The sequence below is a fragment of the Takifugu flavidus genome, chromosome 6 (genome assembly GCF_003711565.1).
Source record: "Takifugu flavidus isolate HTHZ2018 chromosome 6, ASM371156v2, whole genome shotgun sequence".
NCBI lineage: Eukaryota > Metazoa > Chordata > Actinopteri > Tetraodontiformes > Tetraodontidae > Takifugu > Takifugu flavidus.
This window is the reverse complement of record NC_079525.1, coordinates 13,228,408-13,240,907: the sequence shown is the minus strand read 5'-3', so window position 1 is coordinate 13,240,907 and position 12,500 is coordinate 13,228,408. Positions and strand designations below refer to the sequence as shown.

The 12,500-nt window shown below is 46.4% G+C and overlaps 4 protein-coding genes across 6 annotated transcripts in view; all 4 read right to left on the bottom strand.

Moving 5' to 3' along the window:
- Positions 1-1,877, bottom strand: part of cnga1a (cyclic nucleotide gated channel subunit alpha 1a) — a 3,471-nt gene extending 1,594 nt beyond the window's left edge. The window contains exons 1-6 of the mRNA XM_057036846.1: positions 1,518-1,877; positions 1,090-1,361; positions 719-879; positions 541-645; positions 307-413; positions 1-195 (exon numbers count right to left, since the gene is read on the bottom strand). The exon at positions 1-195 is cut by the window's left edge and continues 416 nt beyond it. Of these exons, the coding sequence (XP_056892826.1) occupies positions 1-195; positions 307-413; positions 541-569 (331 nt within the window). The 5' untranslated portion in view covers positions 570-645; positions 719-879; positions 1,090-1,361; positions 1,518-1,877. The remainder of the gene's footprint in view (positions 196-306; positions 414-540; positions 646-718; positions 880-1,089; positions 1,362-1,517) is intronic.
- Positions 1,878-2,488: 611 nt separating this feature from the next.
- On the bottom strand, positions 2,489-7,857 carry enam (enamelin). Of its 3 annotated transcripts, none has more exons than XM_057035556.1 (7): positions 7,705-7,857; positions 4,162-4,226; positions 4,049-4,078; positions 3,903-3,965; positions 3,775-3,819; positions 3,609-3,686; positions 2,489-3,314 (listed from the first exon to the last, which is right to left on the bottom strand). In XM_057035556.1, the coding sequence occupies exons 2-7, from the start codon at positions 4,216-4,218 to the stop codon at positions 2,664-2,666; spliced, it is 924 nt and encodes a 307-aa protein (XP_056891536.1). In that variant the 5' UTR covers positions 4,219-4,226; positions 7,705-7,857; the 3' UTR covers positions 2,489-2,663. The 3 variants fall into 3 exon arrangements, with proteins under 3 accessions (XP_056891536.1, XP_056891538.1, XP_056891537.1); XM_057035558.1 differs by having other exon boundaries at positions 4,162-4,223; positions 7,705-7,812; XM_057035557.1 differs by lacking the exon at positions 7,705-7,857 and adding an exon at positions 4,316-4,613.
- Positions 7,858-8,763: 906 nt separating this feature from the next.
- scpp5 (secretory calcium-binding phosphoprotein 5) lies at positions 8,764-10,733 on the bottom strand. The gene is made up of 11 exons (XM_057036350.1): positions 10,487-10,733; positions 10,335-10,410; positions 10,176-10,241; positions 10,003-10,074; positions 9,870-9,917; positions 9,703-9,771; positions 9,591-9,620; positions 9,466-9,513; positions 9,346-9,381; positions 9,189-9,269; positions 8,764-9,108 (listed from the first exon to the last, which is right to left on the bottom strand). The coding sequence occupies exons 2-11, from the start codon at positions 10,386-10,388 to the stop codon at positions 9,091-9,093; spliced, it is 522 nt and encodes a 173-aa protein (XP_056892330.1). The 5' UTR covers positions 10,389-10,410; positions 10,487-10,733; the 3' UTR covers positions 8,764-9,090.
- A 376-nt stretch (positions 10,734-11,109) lies between these two features.
- Positions 11,110-12,500, bottom strand: part of scpp7 (secretory calcium-binding phosphoprotein 7) — a 1,551-nt gene continuing 160 nt past the window's right edge. The window contains exons 2-9 of the mRNA XM_057036255.1: positions 12,437-12,500; positions 12,293-12,328; positions 12,116-12,154; positions 11,999-12,031; positions 11,876-11,926; positions 11,662-11,787; positions 11,426-11,488; positions 11,110-11,309 (exon numbers count right to left, since the gene is read on the bottom strand). The exon at positions 12,437-12,500 is cut by the window's right edge and continues 1 nt beyond it. Of these exons, the coding sequence (XP_056892235.1) occupies positions 11,441-11,488; positions 11,662-11,787; positions 11,876-11,926; positions 11,999-12,031; positions 12,116-12,154; positions 12,293-12,328; positions 12,437-12,490 (387 nt within the window). The 5' untranslated portion in view covers positions 12,491-12,500 and the 3' untranslated portion in view covers positions 11,110-11,309; positions 11,426-11,440. The remainder of the gene's footprint in view (positions 11,310-11,425; positions 11,489-11,661; positions 11,788-11,875; positions 11,927-11,998; positions 12,032-12,115; positions 12,155-12,292; positions 12,329-12,436) is intronic.

The following is a 12,500-nucleotide window of genomic DNA, read 5'->3' as shown; positions in this document are numbered from 1 at the left end:
TGGTGAAGAACTCCATCATTCGGCCGATCCTCAAAAGCTTGTTGACTCGAATCTCCGGGTAGTCGAGGCCGAAGTAGAGGTAAAGGATGTCGGTGGGAACAATGGAAATCACATCAAGACGGAACTGGAAGCTGCTGACGTATCCGTCCCTGAGGCGCTTCTCATCTTTCACCAACAGGCCTTGTTCCAGGTAACCTGCATTCAAAAGAGACCCAAATGGGGTCAAACGGATCCCCTCCTACTGCTCCAATAACCCTTGATTGCACCTCGGTTACAATTTTGCACACCAAGAAAGGGCAAGGATACCTGTTCTGGTCCTGACGAACATGTCCGCCACGTAAACCAGGTCCGAAATGTAATCAAGAAAAAACCAATAGACGATAAAATTATGCTGCAGCTCCTCAAAGCAAGCCCTGTTAGCAGGAGGAGAGACACACCAGCGGTGTTAAAATCTGAGCAGTTAATGGAGTGGAAAGGAAATAACACTTGAACTCTGTACGAGCCGAGTGTTCTTTAAATACCAGAGTGCTTGAGGCTTACCTGGCTATGATCATGGTCCAGTTGTACATGACTGGGAGAGTGATGATGAACAACCAGTTGTAATACAGATTCCCAGCGGGATTGATGATGAATACCTCTTTGGGTCTATAAGAAGACAAAATAAGAGTTCAATGAAAGTTGGCCGTGTTGCAAAATGTGCCAGAAGAGGTTTACTCACTTCTCTTTCGCTTCCTTTTCTTTCGCCTCCTTTTCCTTGGCCTCCTTCTCCTTCGCTTCCTTTTCTTTCTCCTCCTTCTCCTTCCTCCTTGGCCTCCTTCTCCTTCGCTTCCTTTCTTCTCCTCCTTCTCCTTTTTTTCCTCCTCTTCCTTTCCCTCTTTCCTACACACACACACAAAAACCTATTGACCAACACCCACGACTGACAACACTCTCCGAGTCGTTCTTTTGAAGCAGTTTGACACCACTATTACATTTTCTTCACCTTCTCTTTCATCACATTTTTTTCTTTTCCTCCCTTAAATTGAATCCCCACATTTCATGAAAAGAAGTATTTTATTTCACTTGTCCGTACCGGCTCTCTGTACTTACTCTTCATTGTTATTGTTGTTCATGTTGAGGAGACAGTGAACGTTTGACTGAGGCATCGTTCTGGAAAAAAAGAGATGCTCATGGATCTTTCTGCTGTCATTAATCAGCATCATACTGAGGTTCTACAGTATGTTACCACATACAGGTCAACATTGGACATATACAGTTATTTATCTGCATGCTTACAGCTCATTCCTTGCTGCCTGTAACACGTTGTGGAGCACTTTGGCACGGAGGGCTGCTTAAACTGGTCATGGCGGCAGATCTGGAGTCTACCACAGAAAAACAGAGGTTAACTTTAGTTGTTGGTCTGAGAGAACATTTGCTTCAAGTTCCTCCGGTCTTATGGAAATGAGAAACATTCTATGGCGTCAGTGCCGTTAGATTTGCTGAAATTACATGCAGACATAATGCGTAATCTGTTTTACCTGTTATCACGACACAAAATCCATTTGGTCCGTCTGTGGCTGAAATCTGGAGTTTGACGGCAGAGCTGTCGCATCAGCCGCGAGGTTCTCGTTTAAATCATATCAAAGTGTGTCCAGATAAGTCACCCCTGAGACAGAGTAACCGTCTGTGTGACCCTGCTGAGGATTTGTGGATTAGAACTGCGCAGAGCCAAAGTCTGTGAACCTCGTTATTCATCCAGCGAGGTGCGACATCGCCGTTGAGTTTTGTTTGTGAGAATCAGCGCATAAAAGTATTAAACTCTCCAAGTGGTCCCGTTTTTCCCTGAAACTTTTTCTCAGCATTTAAGTAACATCATAGGCTCTAATCTGACACACACACACACACACACACACACACACACACACACATGCACACACACATGCACACACACTGCTCAGTCAGCACTCTAAGCCATATCCAGCTCTGATCCTCTTATATGATGGACTGTTGTTACAGGACACTGATCAGTTGGATCCTTTTAATTGAATCTGACCCGTGGAAATTAAATTAGACTTAAAGCGATCGATCACTGCGGTGCACCAGAGGCAGGAGAAGCCGACCCCCCCCCCACACACACACACACACCTAGCAACTCCATGTTATGTGGCCCAGAAGCAGTGTGAGCGCTCGACTAGCATGTACAGTATGTCATCCACTTTATTTTTCTATTTTATTTCTAATCTAAAAATTTGTCCTCGCTGAGAGAGCCTCCGCCTTCGCGTTGGAAAATAATTGAAACACTTGAGGCTCCGAGGTTCCGCGCCACCAAACATTTGCAAGTCATATTCGCCGAACACCATCAGAGGATTTCCAAAGAGAACGGCGTGCACCGTCCTGCCGCTGTGACCAATTAAAATATTGAACTGCTGGAAGGGTTCTTCCAATCACAGAAAACACATTTAATCGTGTGGACACTGAAATCCAGAGAAAGCATCATGGAACGTTGTGGTAATCAAACAGATGTTTTAATAGTTCAATTCGGAGCATGTTTGTTTTACAAAGCGCATTACAGATCATTTACACATTTTTGGCTGTCAACACTGCCTGCAGTTATGAGACTAACTGATAACAGATCAGAACTTAGGAGGGAGCTACAGCGGGGGATCTGCTCCTGCAGAGTTGATCTATACCATGAGTGGCGCAGTGGCTGCGTCGGCACAAGCTGTGGCACCTGCAGCGGCGGTGACATCTGCATGAGCATGGACGTCGGCCGCGGCTGCATCGGCCCCGGCAGGAACATCTGCAGCGATTGCGTCGCCCCTGGCAGGGGCGTGTCCACTGGCTGCATCGGCGGGAACATCTGCAGGAGTAGCATCGACGGGAACATCTGCAGGAGTTGCATCGACGGGAGCATCTGAAGCGGTCGCGTCGACAGGAACGTCTTCAGCCGGCGCATCGCAGCTGGTGGGAACATCTGCAGCAACCACACCAGCAGGAACATCTGCAGCAGCAACATCTGCAGCAACCACACCAGCAGGAACATCTGCAGCAGCAACATCTGCAGCAGCTCCAGCAGCAACATCTGCAGCAGCTCCAGCAGCAACATCTGCAGCAGCTCCAGCAGCAACATCCGCAGCGGCTGCATCGACAGGAACATCTGCAGCGGCTGCATCAACAGGAACATCTGCAGCAGCAGGCGATGCCCCCTCGGTGTCCGCAGCTCCGGTCGCCGCAGGGTCGGCAGCTGGTTCAGCCTCTGATGCCGTCGCCTCCTCCGCTTCGTCGGAGTTCAAAGCGGCAGCGGCAGCGGGGGCCCCGGGCCCTGCGGCCTGCATCTGTGCGGACGAGCGGGAAATTCAACATGCGGACACAAAAAAACACGGCCGATGTTCCCATTGTGTGTTCTTTGGTCTTTTTTTACACTAAACACTCGTCTCAGTGTTGCGCAATCAATACTAACAAACAAACAAACAGCGCCCTTAAAAGGCGCGTTCGTGCCACTACAGTCATCTCAGTATCAGACAGATTTCATCATTACTAGACTCAGGAATCATGAAAAGTCCTTAAAGCAAAAAAACATCTTTCCTGACTATGTCTTTGTATTGTTCTCGGTTTTCGGGTCACGTTACCTCTGCCTCTTCATCTGATGCATCTCCAACAACAGCTGGAGGGGCCACAACAGCTGGCTGAGCGGGGCCGCCGTTCACCTGATTAACAGAGCGCCAGATGTTGAAATTCACCTCCGCTGCGCCAAATGGACGAACGATCGTTGCTTGTAGCTACATAAAAACTTACCTGAGCTCCACCAGCAGAGGAAAGGAAGGGATTTTGAAGCATTGCCTAAAAAAAAAAAAAACATTTCAAAACAAATTAGTTGTGTCATCAAGAGTTGCCGATGATAATTTGGGCTGTTGTTGTCAGACCTGTTGCTGGTACAGCCTGTACAGATGCATCCACCTCACGGCCTGATTCGCTTGCGCCGCAACCTGCCAAAGAACCCCGAGACATCGTCAGACACACAAGAAACAGACAAATAAGTAAACATCGCCCTAAAATAAATGCATCTTACATTTTCTTCTGCGCTTTCACTTCCCAGAGCCTGCAACAGCAACAGGAGCAATGAGGAAAGATACATTTCTACTACGGTTTTAAGAGAACACAACCAGCACCAGGATGACTTACTGGAGCAGACCAGGCCGTTCCCAGCAGGCACATCAGGGCTACCAGAAATTTCATCATGACCACTGCTGGAGAATAAAAGAAAGGTTCGTTCTCTTTCCTATCGCAATAATTATTGCTAACAAAAGAAGCTAGCCCTCAGAAAGAAAAATCTTACCTTTGGTGCAAAGAGAAACCGAAGTCAAGTCTCCACAAGGACGGAAAGTGAACTAATTCATGTCTCACATCAATGGCGTTTTTATAGCAGGACATCCCCAAACAGCCAATCACGTCCCAGAACAAACATGCGGAGCAGTGCGTTTGAAGAAACACTTACACTTCAAAACTCAACAGCAAATCGCAGAGGTAATTACATGTTCCGCAAGTACGCTTCAGCCCGCTTTGTTACCTTAAAAACCAAACTTCAGAGGGGAAAATAAAGATCGCTTTGAGCTCAAAAAAGATCATAATTAGAGCAACTAAAAAAAGGCCACATTTGAAAATCTTACAACACCACATGCACGGAGGTGGACGGCAGCAGAAAGAACTTCTCTTTTAGGATTGAAAAGAAATTTGGATCCATCCAGCTTTGATTTGCTTTTAAGTATAGCAACTAAATAAATGGTTGATACGTGCAGGAGTTATGAGGATCCAAACTGAGGATGTGCCACTGTCATTATGCCTTTCAGAGACCTTGATATTGGACATAAGGCATCTGAGACGTCTGTACTGGTATTTCTGGGCTGTGGTCTGTATCCAGTAGATGTTGGAGGGCCTGTATTTGTTACCATTTCTGACCCTCTAGGAACCATTGGTACCAAGAGGATAGAACTAACATAGAACTAAAGGTCTGTGGTCATTCTTTCCCCATTTTACGTTGACATAATCTAGATTTTGCATCTTTTTGCTGATAAGATTTTTTCCCCCCTAATTTTTCAGGCAGACTCCCAGAACTTCCAGACATCTACTTAAAGACTGGATTTTATAGTGCGCGTTGCCAATGTCACGGACTTTTCTCTGATCCCCGTCTTTGTTTAAGCGGCTCCACTTGTACACACAGCAATTTTGAGCCCTGAAGGTTCCTGGTGTTTGTTTTGTGCGGCTCCTATCAGGTAATGGAGGACTGTAATCTGGACGTCTTTGACTCCAGACTGCTGAGTAATTGAGCTTTCTTTTGCATCAAATAACCGTTTCTTAAATTGTCCTGTTGAGTGTTCCGAACACTTACTGTTCAAAAAGGAATCTTGTTGTTTTCCTCCTAAAAAGAAAAACCACACCCAAAAACAAAGGAATGACTAAAGGAGAATCAAGCTTGAACCACCCTAAACAAGCAGCATTTTATGCTTTGTTGTTTTAATCCACAAAGACCTTTAACAAGTAAAGGATTATCACGTAAAAAGGCAATGAAGTCATCTAAATCAAAACATAAATAAGGTGGTCTAACATCTCAACTGACGCATGGAAACAGGAGAATGTATGTCAGGGATGTGATTCAACCTGCAGCGGAGGGAGTGGAGGCTTCATCCCCACCTGCCACCGGGTGGCGCTGTTCAGCTGCGAATAAAATGGATACTGTGTTCCAGACCCAGTCCTTGGGGATCCTAGTCCAGCCGGGTTTCCTTTCCTACCTGGCGGCTAAAGACGCGTGGGATCCCAGGAGAGAGCGCGAGCTACTGTAACTGTAGGACGGAAAACCCAGCAGGAGTTTGGCCTTCGAGGCCTGGAACTCGAATTTTATTAATTATCCACGAGCTAATAAGGTAGTGCAGCCAGGGCTGTTGTCATTCACACCAAGAATCTGCTGAATATGCAGCAGCAAAGTCTCGACAGTATTTTAAAGCAAATTTGTTTGACACGAGCCATTTCAGTAAATAAGGAGCAATTTAAAAAAAAATAAATAAATAAAAAAAAAAAAAAATATATATATATATATATATATATATAGAAGATTAAATGTAATTCAAGTAGTGTAAGAGGTTTCAATTTCCCTTAATGTTCCATTCATAGATTGATGCATCATTGGTGAACTCACGAGATGATTAATGATTTCTTATCACTGTTCTGTCACATTTCCACTTTTGCGTATGGCTTTTGTACTCAGCATGTTTTCTAGATTTTAGTTTGGTGCATCAGACTGGTTTCTGTGGCTCTGAACGTTTGTGAACAGCCAACAACTCCACACACTCCCCAGCAGAGTCCAACCCTCTTCCTGTCAGTGCCAACCACTTTTTATCCATCGCAAAACTTTCTGGAGCTTTTGTTGGAGAAAAGACGTGGCTTTTAAAGTCAGCGTTGTGGACAGGATGGCACCTGCGTGTGATAAGTGCTGGCTGTTTGAAGAGATCAGCGCTTGTCATGTGGAGACACGCTTTGTGCCCAAAGCTGCAGGAATGTTATTCCTGTGTTTATTTTTAAAAGCAATCACATGTCACTGTAGGTAAATTTACTCCCCCACCAGGGCCAAAACTCTCAACTGTGTGCTGTTGATGTGATTCTTAATGCAGTTGCTGTTCCATTACCTAAGGTTGGGTAATAAAGTCCTTTTGTTGATACTCATGATGCTCACAGAAATAAAAACTTGAAGTGAAAGACAAAACTGTGTGGGGTGGTGGGGGCAGCAGACAGGAGCAGAGGTAATGGGCTGTGACCGAAGGGTCACGACATTCAATAATGATGAGAGTGACCTTTTCACGTTATCGATCATCTGGAGGAGCTGACGGTAATCTGCAGCAGGACATTTCTCCACCGTTTTATCCCTTTCCCCAAAGCTGACTTTATCCAACAGAGCATGCGATGCGACTTCCCACCACCAGAGGGTGCTAAAGAGGCTCTGAACGCAAAACCCCGATTGTGTCCTATAGACTGCTTTCATTTGAGGTTAAACTATTCCTTTCGAAGAGATAGTGAAGATAAAGTGAACACTGCTGTCGACTCGCATCATATCTTCTAATGATAACAAAAATAACTGCATGTGTTCTGCATCTTACAAATGGAGCATTAAATACTGCCGGACATGCTAAGGGATAATGGACTTTCTGGCCATGTTCAAAAGCTGCTCTTGTCCTTGACTACAGCCAGTAAGGTTTGAGGGTGCACTTTCAGATCCTCTGCCCAATCACCTGCGTCCCACAAGGATTCACAACTGTCCCCACAATGTTGGGAGCATGAAATTATCCAGATTGCCTTGGAATGCACCAGAAAGACAACCCCAGACCATAATCCCCCTCCACCAAACTATACACTTGTCAGCTGACACAATACAGTCAGAGGAGTCCTGTTCTCCTGGCAACTGTCAAACCCTGACTCGTCCCTGAGATCCCCCCCCCCCCAGAACACGTCTCCAGTGCTTTAGAGCCCGGCGGCGGCCTCCTGTGCACCACAACACCCGACACTTTGCATTGCACTTGTTGATGTGAGGCTCGGATGCAGCTGCTCGGCCATGGAAACCCATTCCATGAAGCTCCCTTCACACTGTTCTTGAGCTAAAGGCCACATGAAGTTTTGAGGTCTGTAGCTGGAACTGATCTGTAGCTGGTTTAGGAGAACGTTGGCGACCTCATGGCTTACCTCTTGGCGGGTGACTTCCCCGATTGCTTCCAATTTATAATACCACATCGTCGCCAGTGGAATACCGCGCTGGTGTTCACCGAGCCCCTGAGAGCGACCCATTCCTCCACAAATGTTAGCAGAAGCAGTCTGCATGCCCAGGTGCTTGATTTCACACACACCTGTGGCCATGGAAGTGATTGGAAACCATGAATCCAGTGATTTGTCTGGATGGGGGAATATCTTTGGCAGGTTAGTGCACCTCTATATGCTGGTGACACATTATTGAATGCGTCTATTCCCTCCCTGAAGTATCTGGATTGCAGACCGCTCTCAAAAGGTGTCCAACACACTTTTCTCCGGTCTCCATTTCCTTTTTAACACAAATCAAATGAAAAGTGTGATTTTTTAAAAGGCACAGCACTCATCACTGCAACCTGAATATTCTGCTGAACTGTCCCTCGGTCCACTTGCCAACACAAACGCGTTTTCTGTTTATATAGGGAAATAAAATGAGGAAAAACATACCGTATCTACGGTCTCGGTCTGTCACCCTGAACTAATAATGATAAGAATGCTGAAATTGCCTGAAAACAACATATTGACCTCTCTTTGGCCTTTACTAGCATAGATGTCTGTTTTTTTTATACTTGGAAAGAACAAGCAACCTCAGAAAGAATGTGTTTTGCAACACCGTCTGTCAACGGCGATGTCATGCGAGGCGTACGACTGGCACGCCACCTTTAACCCTTGAGGAGTGCGCAGTGATGATGGGAAACTCAGATTTTCTTACCCCTTCAGCATTCCTTCTTTTAGACATCGTATTTGCAGTTCACACAGATATTTAATGCAATATCAACATTAAGAATCTTTTAAATGTTGGACAGAAAGGTTGCACTCCTAATAAAATAAAATCTAGAGTCAAATACTGGTGTCCCTTTTTTAAATATACAATTTAAACACTTTTCTGGGTCAAATAATGTGGTCCAATGCAACAATCACCAACTAACCCATGTTAAATTATAGCTTTGTGTTTGTTTGTTTGTTAAAAAACTCATCACAAGAAAACCCCAACAGAAATTGATGAAAACTTAGAGTTTAATTCTTAAGAAGTTTAAGGAAACATGACAATGAGTTAATAAACCAGCGCAGCACCAATTGTGCCCACGGTGGAGAGGGGAGATTACACATTTTAGCACAGTACTGGGTATCTAAGAAGGCTAAAGGGAAAGCAGAACATGTTCCAAGAGGACGTCCGTCGCTAAGGTGATGTCATAATCTGCTCGAGACGATATTCTTCCGCTCATCTTAGCATTTGAACGCACATCCACATGTTGCAGAAACACATTCAGTTCAACAACGTTAAGATGGAAAGAAATCCTCTCCTCCTCAGGCCCTTCACCCACTTCACACCTTTTCTGGCACCTACAAGGACAGAAACATACACATCACACACTTTCTGCAGCTTTTTAGCAACTTTTTGCTTCTAAGGAAGCTGATGTTACCTGGCTTGTCTGTGTCGGCTGGTCCTGCTGCAGAGGGGGCAGAGGATCCTGGGATGGAGGGGGGCTATCGAAGACAGCAACCTGGAGAGGACGGAAAGATCGGCGTTAAACAAGCTCACCTCGGCGCATCCCGTCACGGCTGCTTTCTGGAACTCACGTTAGGAATATGAGCGGGGATTTCAAAGGGCAGCACCTGTGAAAATAACGCAGGTCATGAGTGAAATGCACCACAGCAGAACCAGTGCAGTCAAAAAGATGAGGGTGGAAAATATCTCACACTTGGCAGATGAGGAACGTTTGTCAGGGGAGGGATGTTTGTCAGTATCTGGAGCAGAAACACAGGCGTTATATTCAATACTGCGGTAAAAAACAAGCTTTTCATTCGGCGATATGAGCACTGACCCTCTGCTGGGAGAAGTCGTAGGGGTAGTACTGCAAATATGAACGGACAGCAAACGTCAGCAAATCTCCCAAAATCGCAACAAAATGTGGTCTAGAGGTGCAAAACACTTACAACTTCCACGCTCTGTCTGCCTGGGGGCTGAGGAATGGAGTACTTGATGAAACCGTGGGAGGGAAAGGGCTGCAGTGACACAGGAAATGCAATTAATAGTGGTCACCGCGGCGACCACGTGTGTACGGATCAATTAAGAAGCCCATTTATGACGTGAGTGCGCTAACCTGTGCAGTGTTAGCTCCAGGTGTGCCAGGAAATCTGTGGGGAAAAAGCTAAGAAACCAGAAGAGAACCGTGGAAATGTTAGCTTGGAATCAATAAAAACCCGTTTGGAGTAAAGCACGGAGGGCGAACGCACCAGTTCCACACTGTATCCACCAACTAATCCAGGCTGTGTTAGAGTCTGAGCAGCTGTGAACGGAGTTTTCACCTGAGGGCATAAGAAACGACGGAGAAGCTGGTTCATTTCCGGTCCGGAAGCTCGGAAAAAGCCTTTGTTTCAGGTGAAATGAGCAGAGTTTGGGTCATTACCTGTGAAGGGGCAGGGGCGACCTGTTGCCTGGGACCTCCATAATGGGGCAGGTAATGAAAGAAGGACTACGGAATAATAACAGAGAGGGAAAAACACAAATATTACAAATGAGCCTGGAGGGAGAGTCAAATGGAAGGACATCGGACGGGTGAGCGTACAGGTGCAGCTGAGGCTGTGCTCGCCAGGCAGAGGCACAAGATGGCCAGTTTCATTTTTGCAGGATTGGGAATTTTCCTGCGGACGAAAAAAAACACAAGAGAAATGAAGGCGCGGTCGGTCGAGGAGGACGCTGGAGTTCATCATCGCTCACCTGTGTCACGGACACCACCAGAGAGGATGACGATGGAGAGGATGCCGGTCGGCTGTGTCTCGGCCAGAGTCGGCGGGTCTTTTATAGCTCGCCGGTTCACCTCGGAGCCAATGGCGTTGGGCAGGAGCGATGTTCCCAAAATGAGTAGGTACGCTGCAGGTGTCTAGTCTTCAGCTTTAGCAAACAACCAGTGGTCAAATCCACTTTGTGTAATAGCAGGTTTGGGTTGATTACACTGTCTGCACACCTCCACATCTGCAGCGTAAACAGCTCCAGCTGCGGGGCCCCGTCCGCGGTACCTAAACCCGCCATAGGAGCGCCCCCACAGGGACGAGGCGACCCGGGCAGCCCGGGGCAAACGCGGCTGCCGAGGCGTCTCCTCACAAACCACAGCAAGTGGAGCAAAAGGTGGTTTTAAGTGGAGTCAGTTTAACGTGGACTGAGTGAAAAATAATATCTCACTGTATTAATATAAATAAGTGAGGTTCATGTTTTGAAATTAGATTCAATGCTTTATGTGGATTGAGGATATAAAATGTTATTTACGGGATTTGTTTTGGTTCCTTACTGAGCCAGCGAAGAGTAAATTACCATCGCTAAAAACACAGCGACAAACACACCGATCGTGAGCATGAATTTTTATTTGAATTTTTATTTTGAGAGAGAGAGTTTCCCTTTAATAAAACCCCACGGAGCATGTTTTTATCTTAAAAGACATGACACAGCATTTGTGCTTCTCCCAACTTCAGGAAATAGCTGTCATTTGCTGGTTGTTGCTCCCCAGCACTGGTTTGGCCCAACCGGTCACCAAACTTCTTGATAACTGTTGATGACAAGTACAATTTAAGAACGCTGAGTCACACCGAGACAATAAATACAGGGTAATATAATGAGTATGTTCCGTTAAAAGACTGAATTGTGCAGTAATACAGTTTACACCTGTCTGCCATTTGCTTAGTCGTCATCGTCGTCATCGTCGTCGTCTCCAAAAGGTACCAAGACCTGAAATGATAGACGCACCAATCAGGGACTGAGGTCATGACATCATCGCCGAGCTGACCAGTAAATGTTTCCTGGGTTTAAAATAGAAAGTGCTTTTCCAATAATGCTCTCAGGCTGCTGCGGCAAAAACCAGTCAAACCAATTAACACGTGGAAAATTCACCCAGCACTCACAGGCGCAGCACCGTTGGGACTGGCGGGAACGGCGGGAACGGCGGGAACTACGACCACAGCAGGATCAGCCGCAGCCACGGGGGCGGCGGCAGCAGGGTCCGGTAGGTTGATAACCAAAGGGTTCACCTGCGGCCAGTCAACCAAAATACTGTCCAATCAGGTTTCACACAGCTCATACTGGGAAATTGACACAGTTGTGGGGGGGGGGACACACCTCTGCTTGGCCACTGGGCTGTGGAGGGTCCTGGTTGTTTGAGCCGCGGGCCTGTCAGAGGGGAACTAGATTATCCACAGCAGGGTGGGAGCAGAAAGTGCACACAGCGTCGGGGTTACTCACAGCTCCTCCGAGACTCCGCGTCTGGGCGTCGGCCTGGAGCAGCGGGAACAGTCAGAACATGAACAAGTGGGATTTGGACACACACGTCTTCAATCACTGGTATATACGAGCTCTTACATTATTGGTGCCTTCAACCGGATCGCCAGCAGGCATCATCTGGGAGGATGAGACGGGCCATTTTAAATCTATCGCTCCATTTATTTAACTTCTGCGTTGTTGTTTTTTTAAAGACATATAACGGCAGCCCTGTGTGTTGAGTTAGTTCTGCTGAATATTTGTGCACTGTGCTCGTACCTCGGGGGGAACATAGATGGCAGAAATCATGTGATGCTGTAAAGGAAAAGAAGATGCAGAAGAATCAACAATCAGCATCAACAAATACCTGAATCTGATGATAACAGGTGTTAAAAACAAGGGAATATAAATGCGGAGGCTTACAGGGACGTAGAGAGCCACCCCGAGGATGCAGGCGACCAGCAGACTGAACTTCATTTTCACTTTA

Coding starts and splice junctions, on each gene's coding strand:
- scpp5 (XM_057036350.1), bottom strand. CDS start 10,388: ATGAAACTGGCCATCTTGTGCCTCTGCCTGGCGAGCACAGCCTCAGCT. Junction 9,772..9,869: donor CTGGAGCTAACACTGCACAG/GTTAGCGCACTC, acceptor GTGTCACTGCAG/CCCTTTCCCTCCCACGGTTT. Junction 9,621..9,702: donor GCAGACAGAGCGTGGAAGTT/GTAAGTGTTTTG, acceptor TCATATTTGCAG/TACTACCCCTACGACTTCTC.
- enam (XM_057035556.1), bottom strand. CDS start 4,218: ATGATGAAATTTCTGGTAGCCCTGATGTGCCTGCTGGGAACGGCCTGG. Junction 4,079..4,161: donor GAACGGCCTGGTCTGCTCCA/GTAAGTCATCCT, acceptor TTGCTGTTGCAG/GCTCTGGGAAGTGAAAGCGC. Junction 3,315..3,608: donor CATCAGATGAAGAGGCAGAG/GTAACGTGACCC, acceptor TCGTCCGCACAG/ATGCAGGCCGCAGGGCCCGG.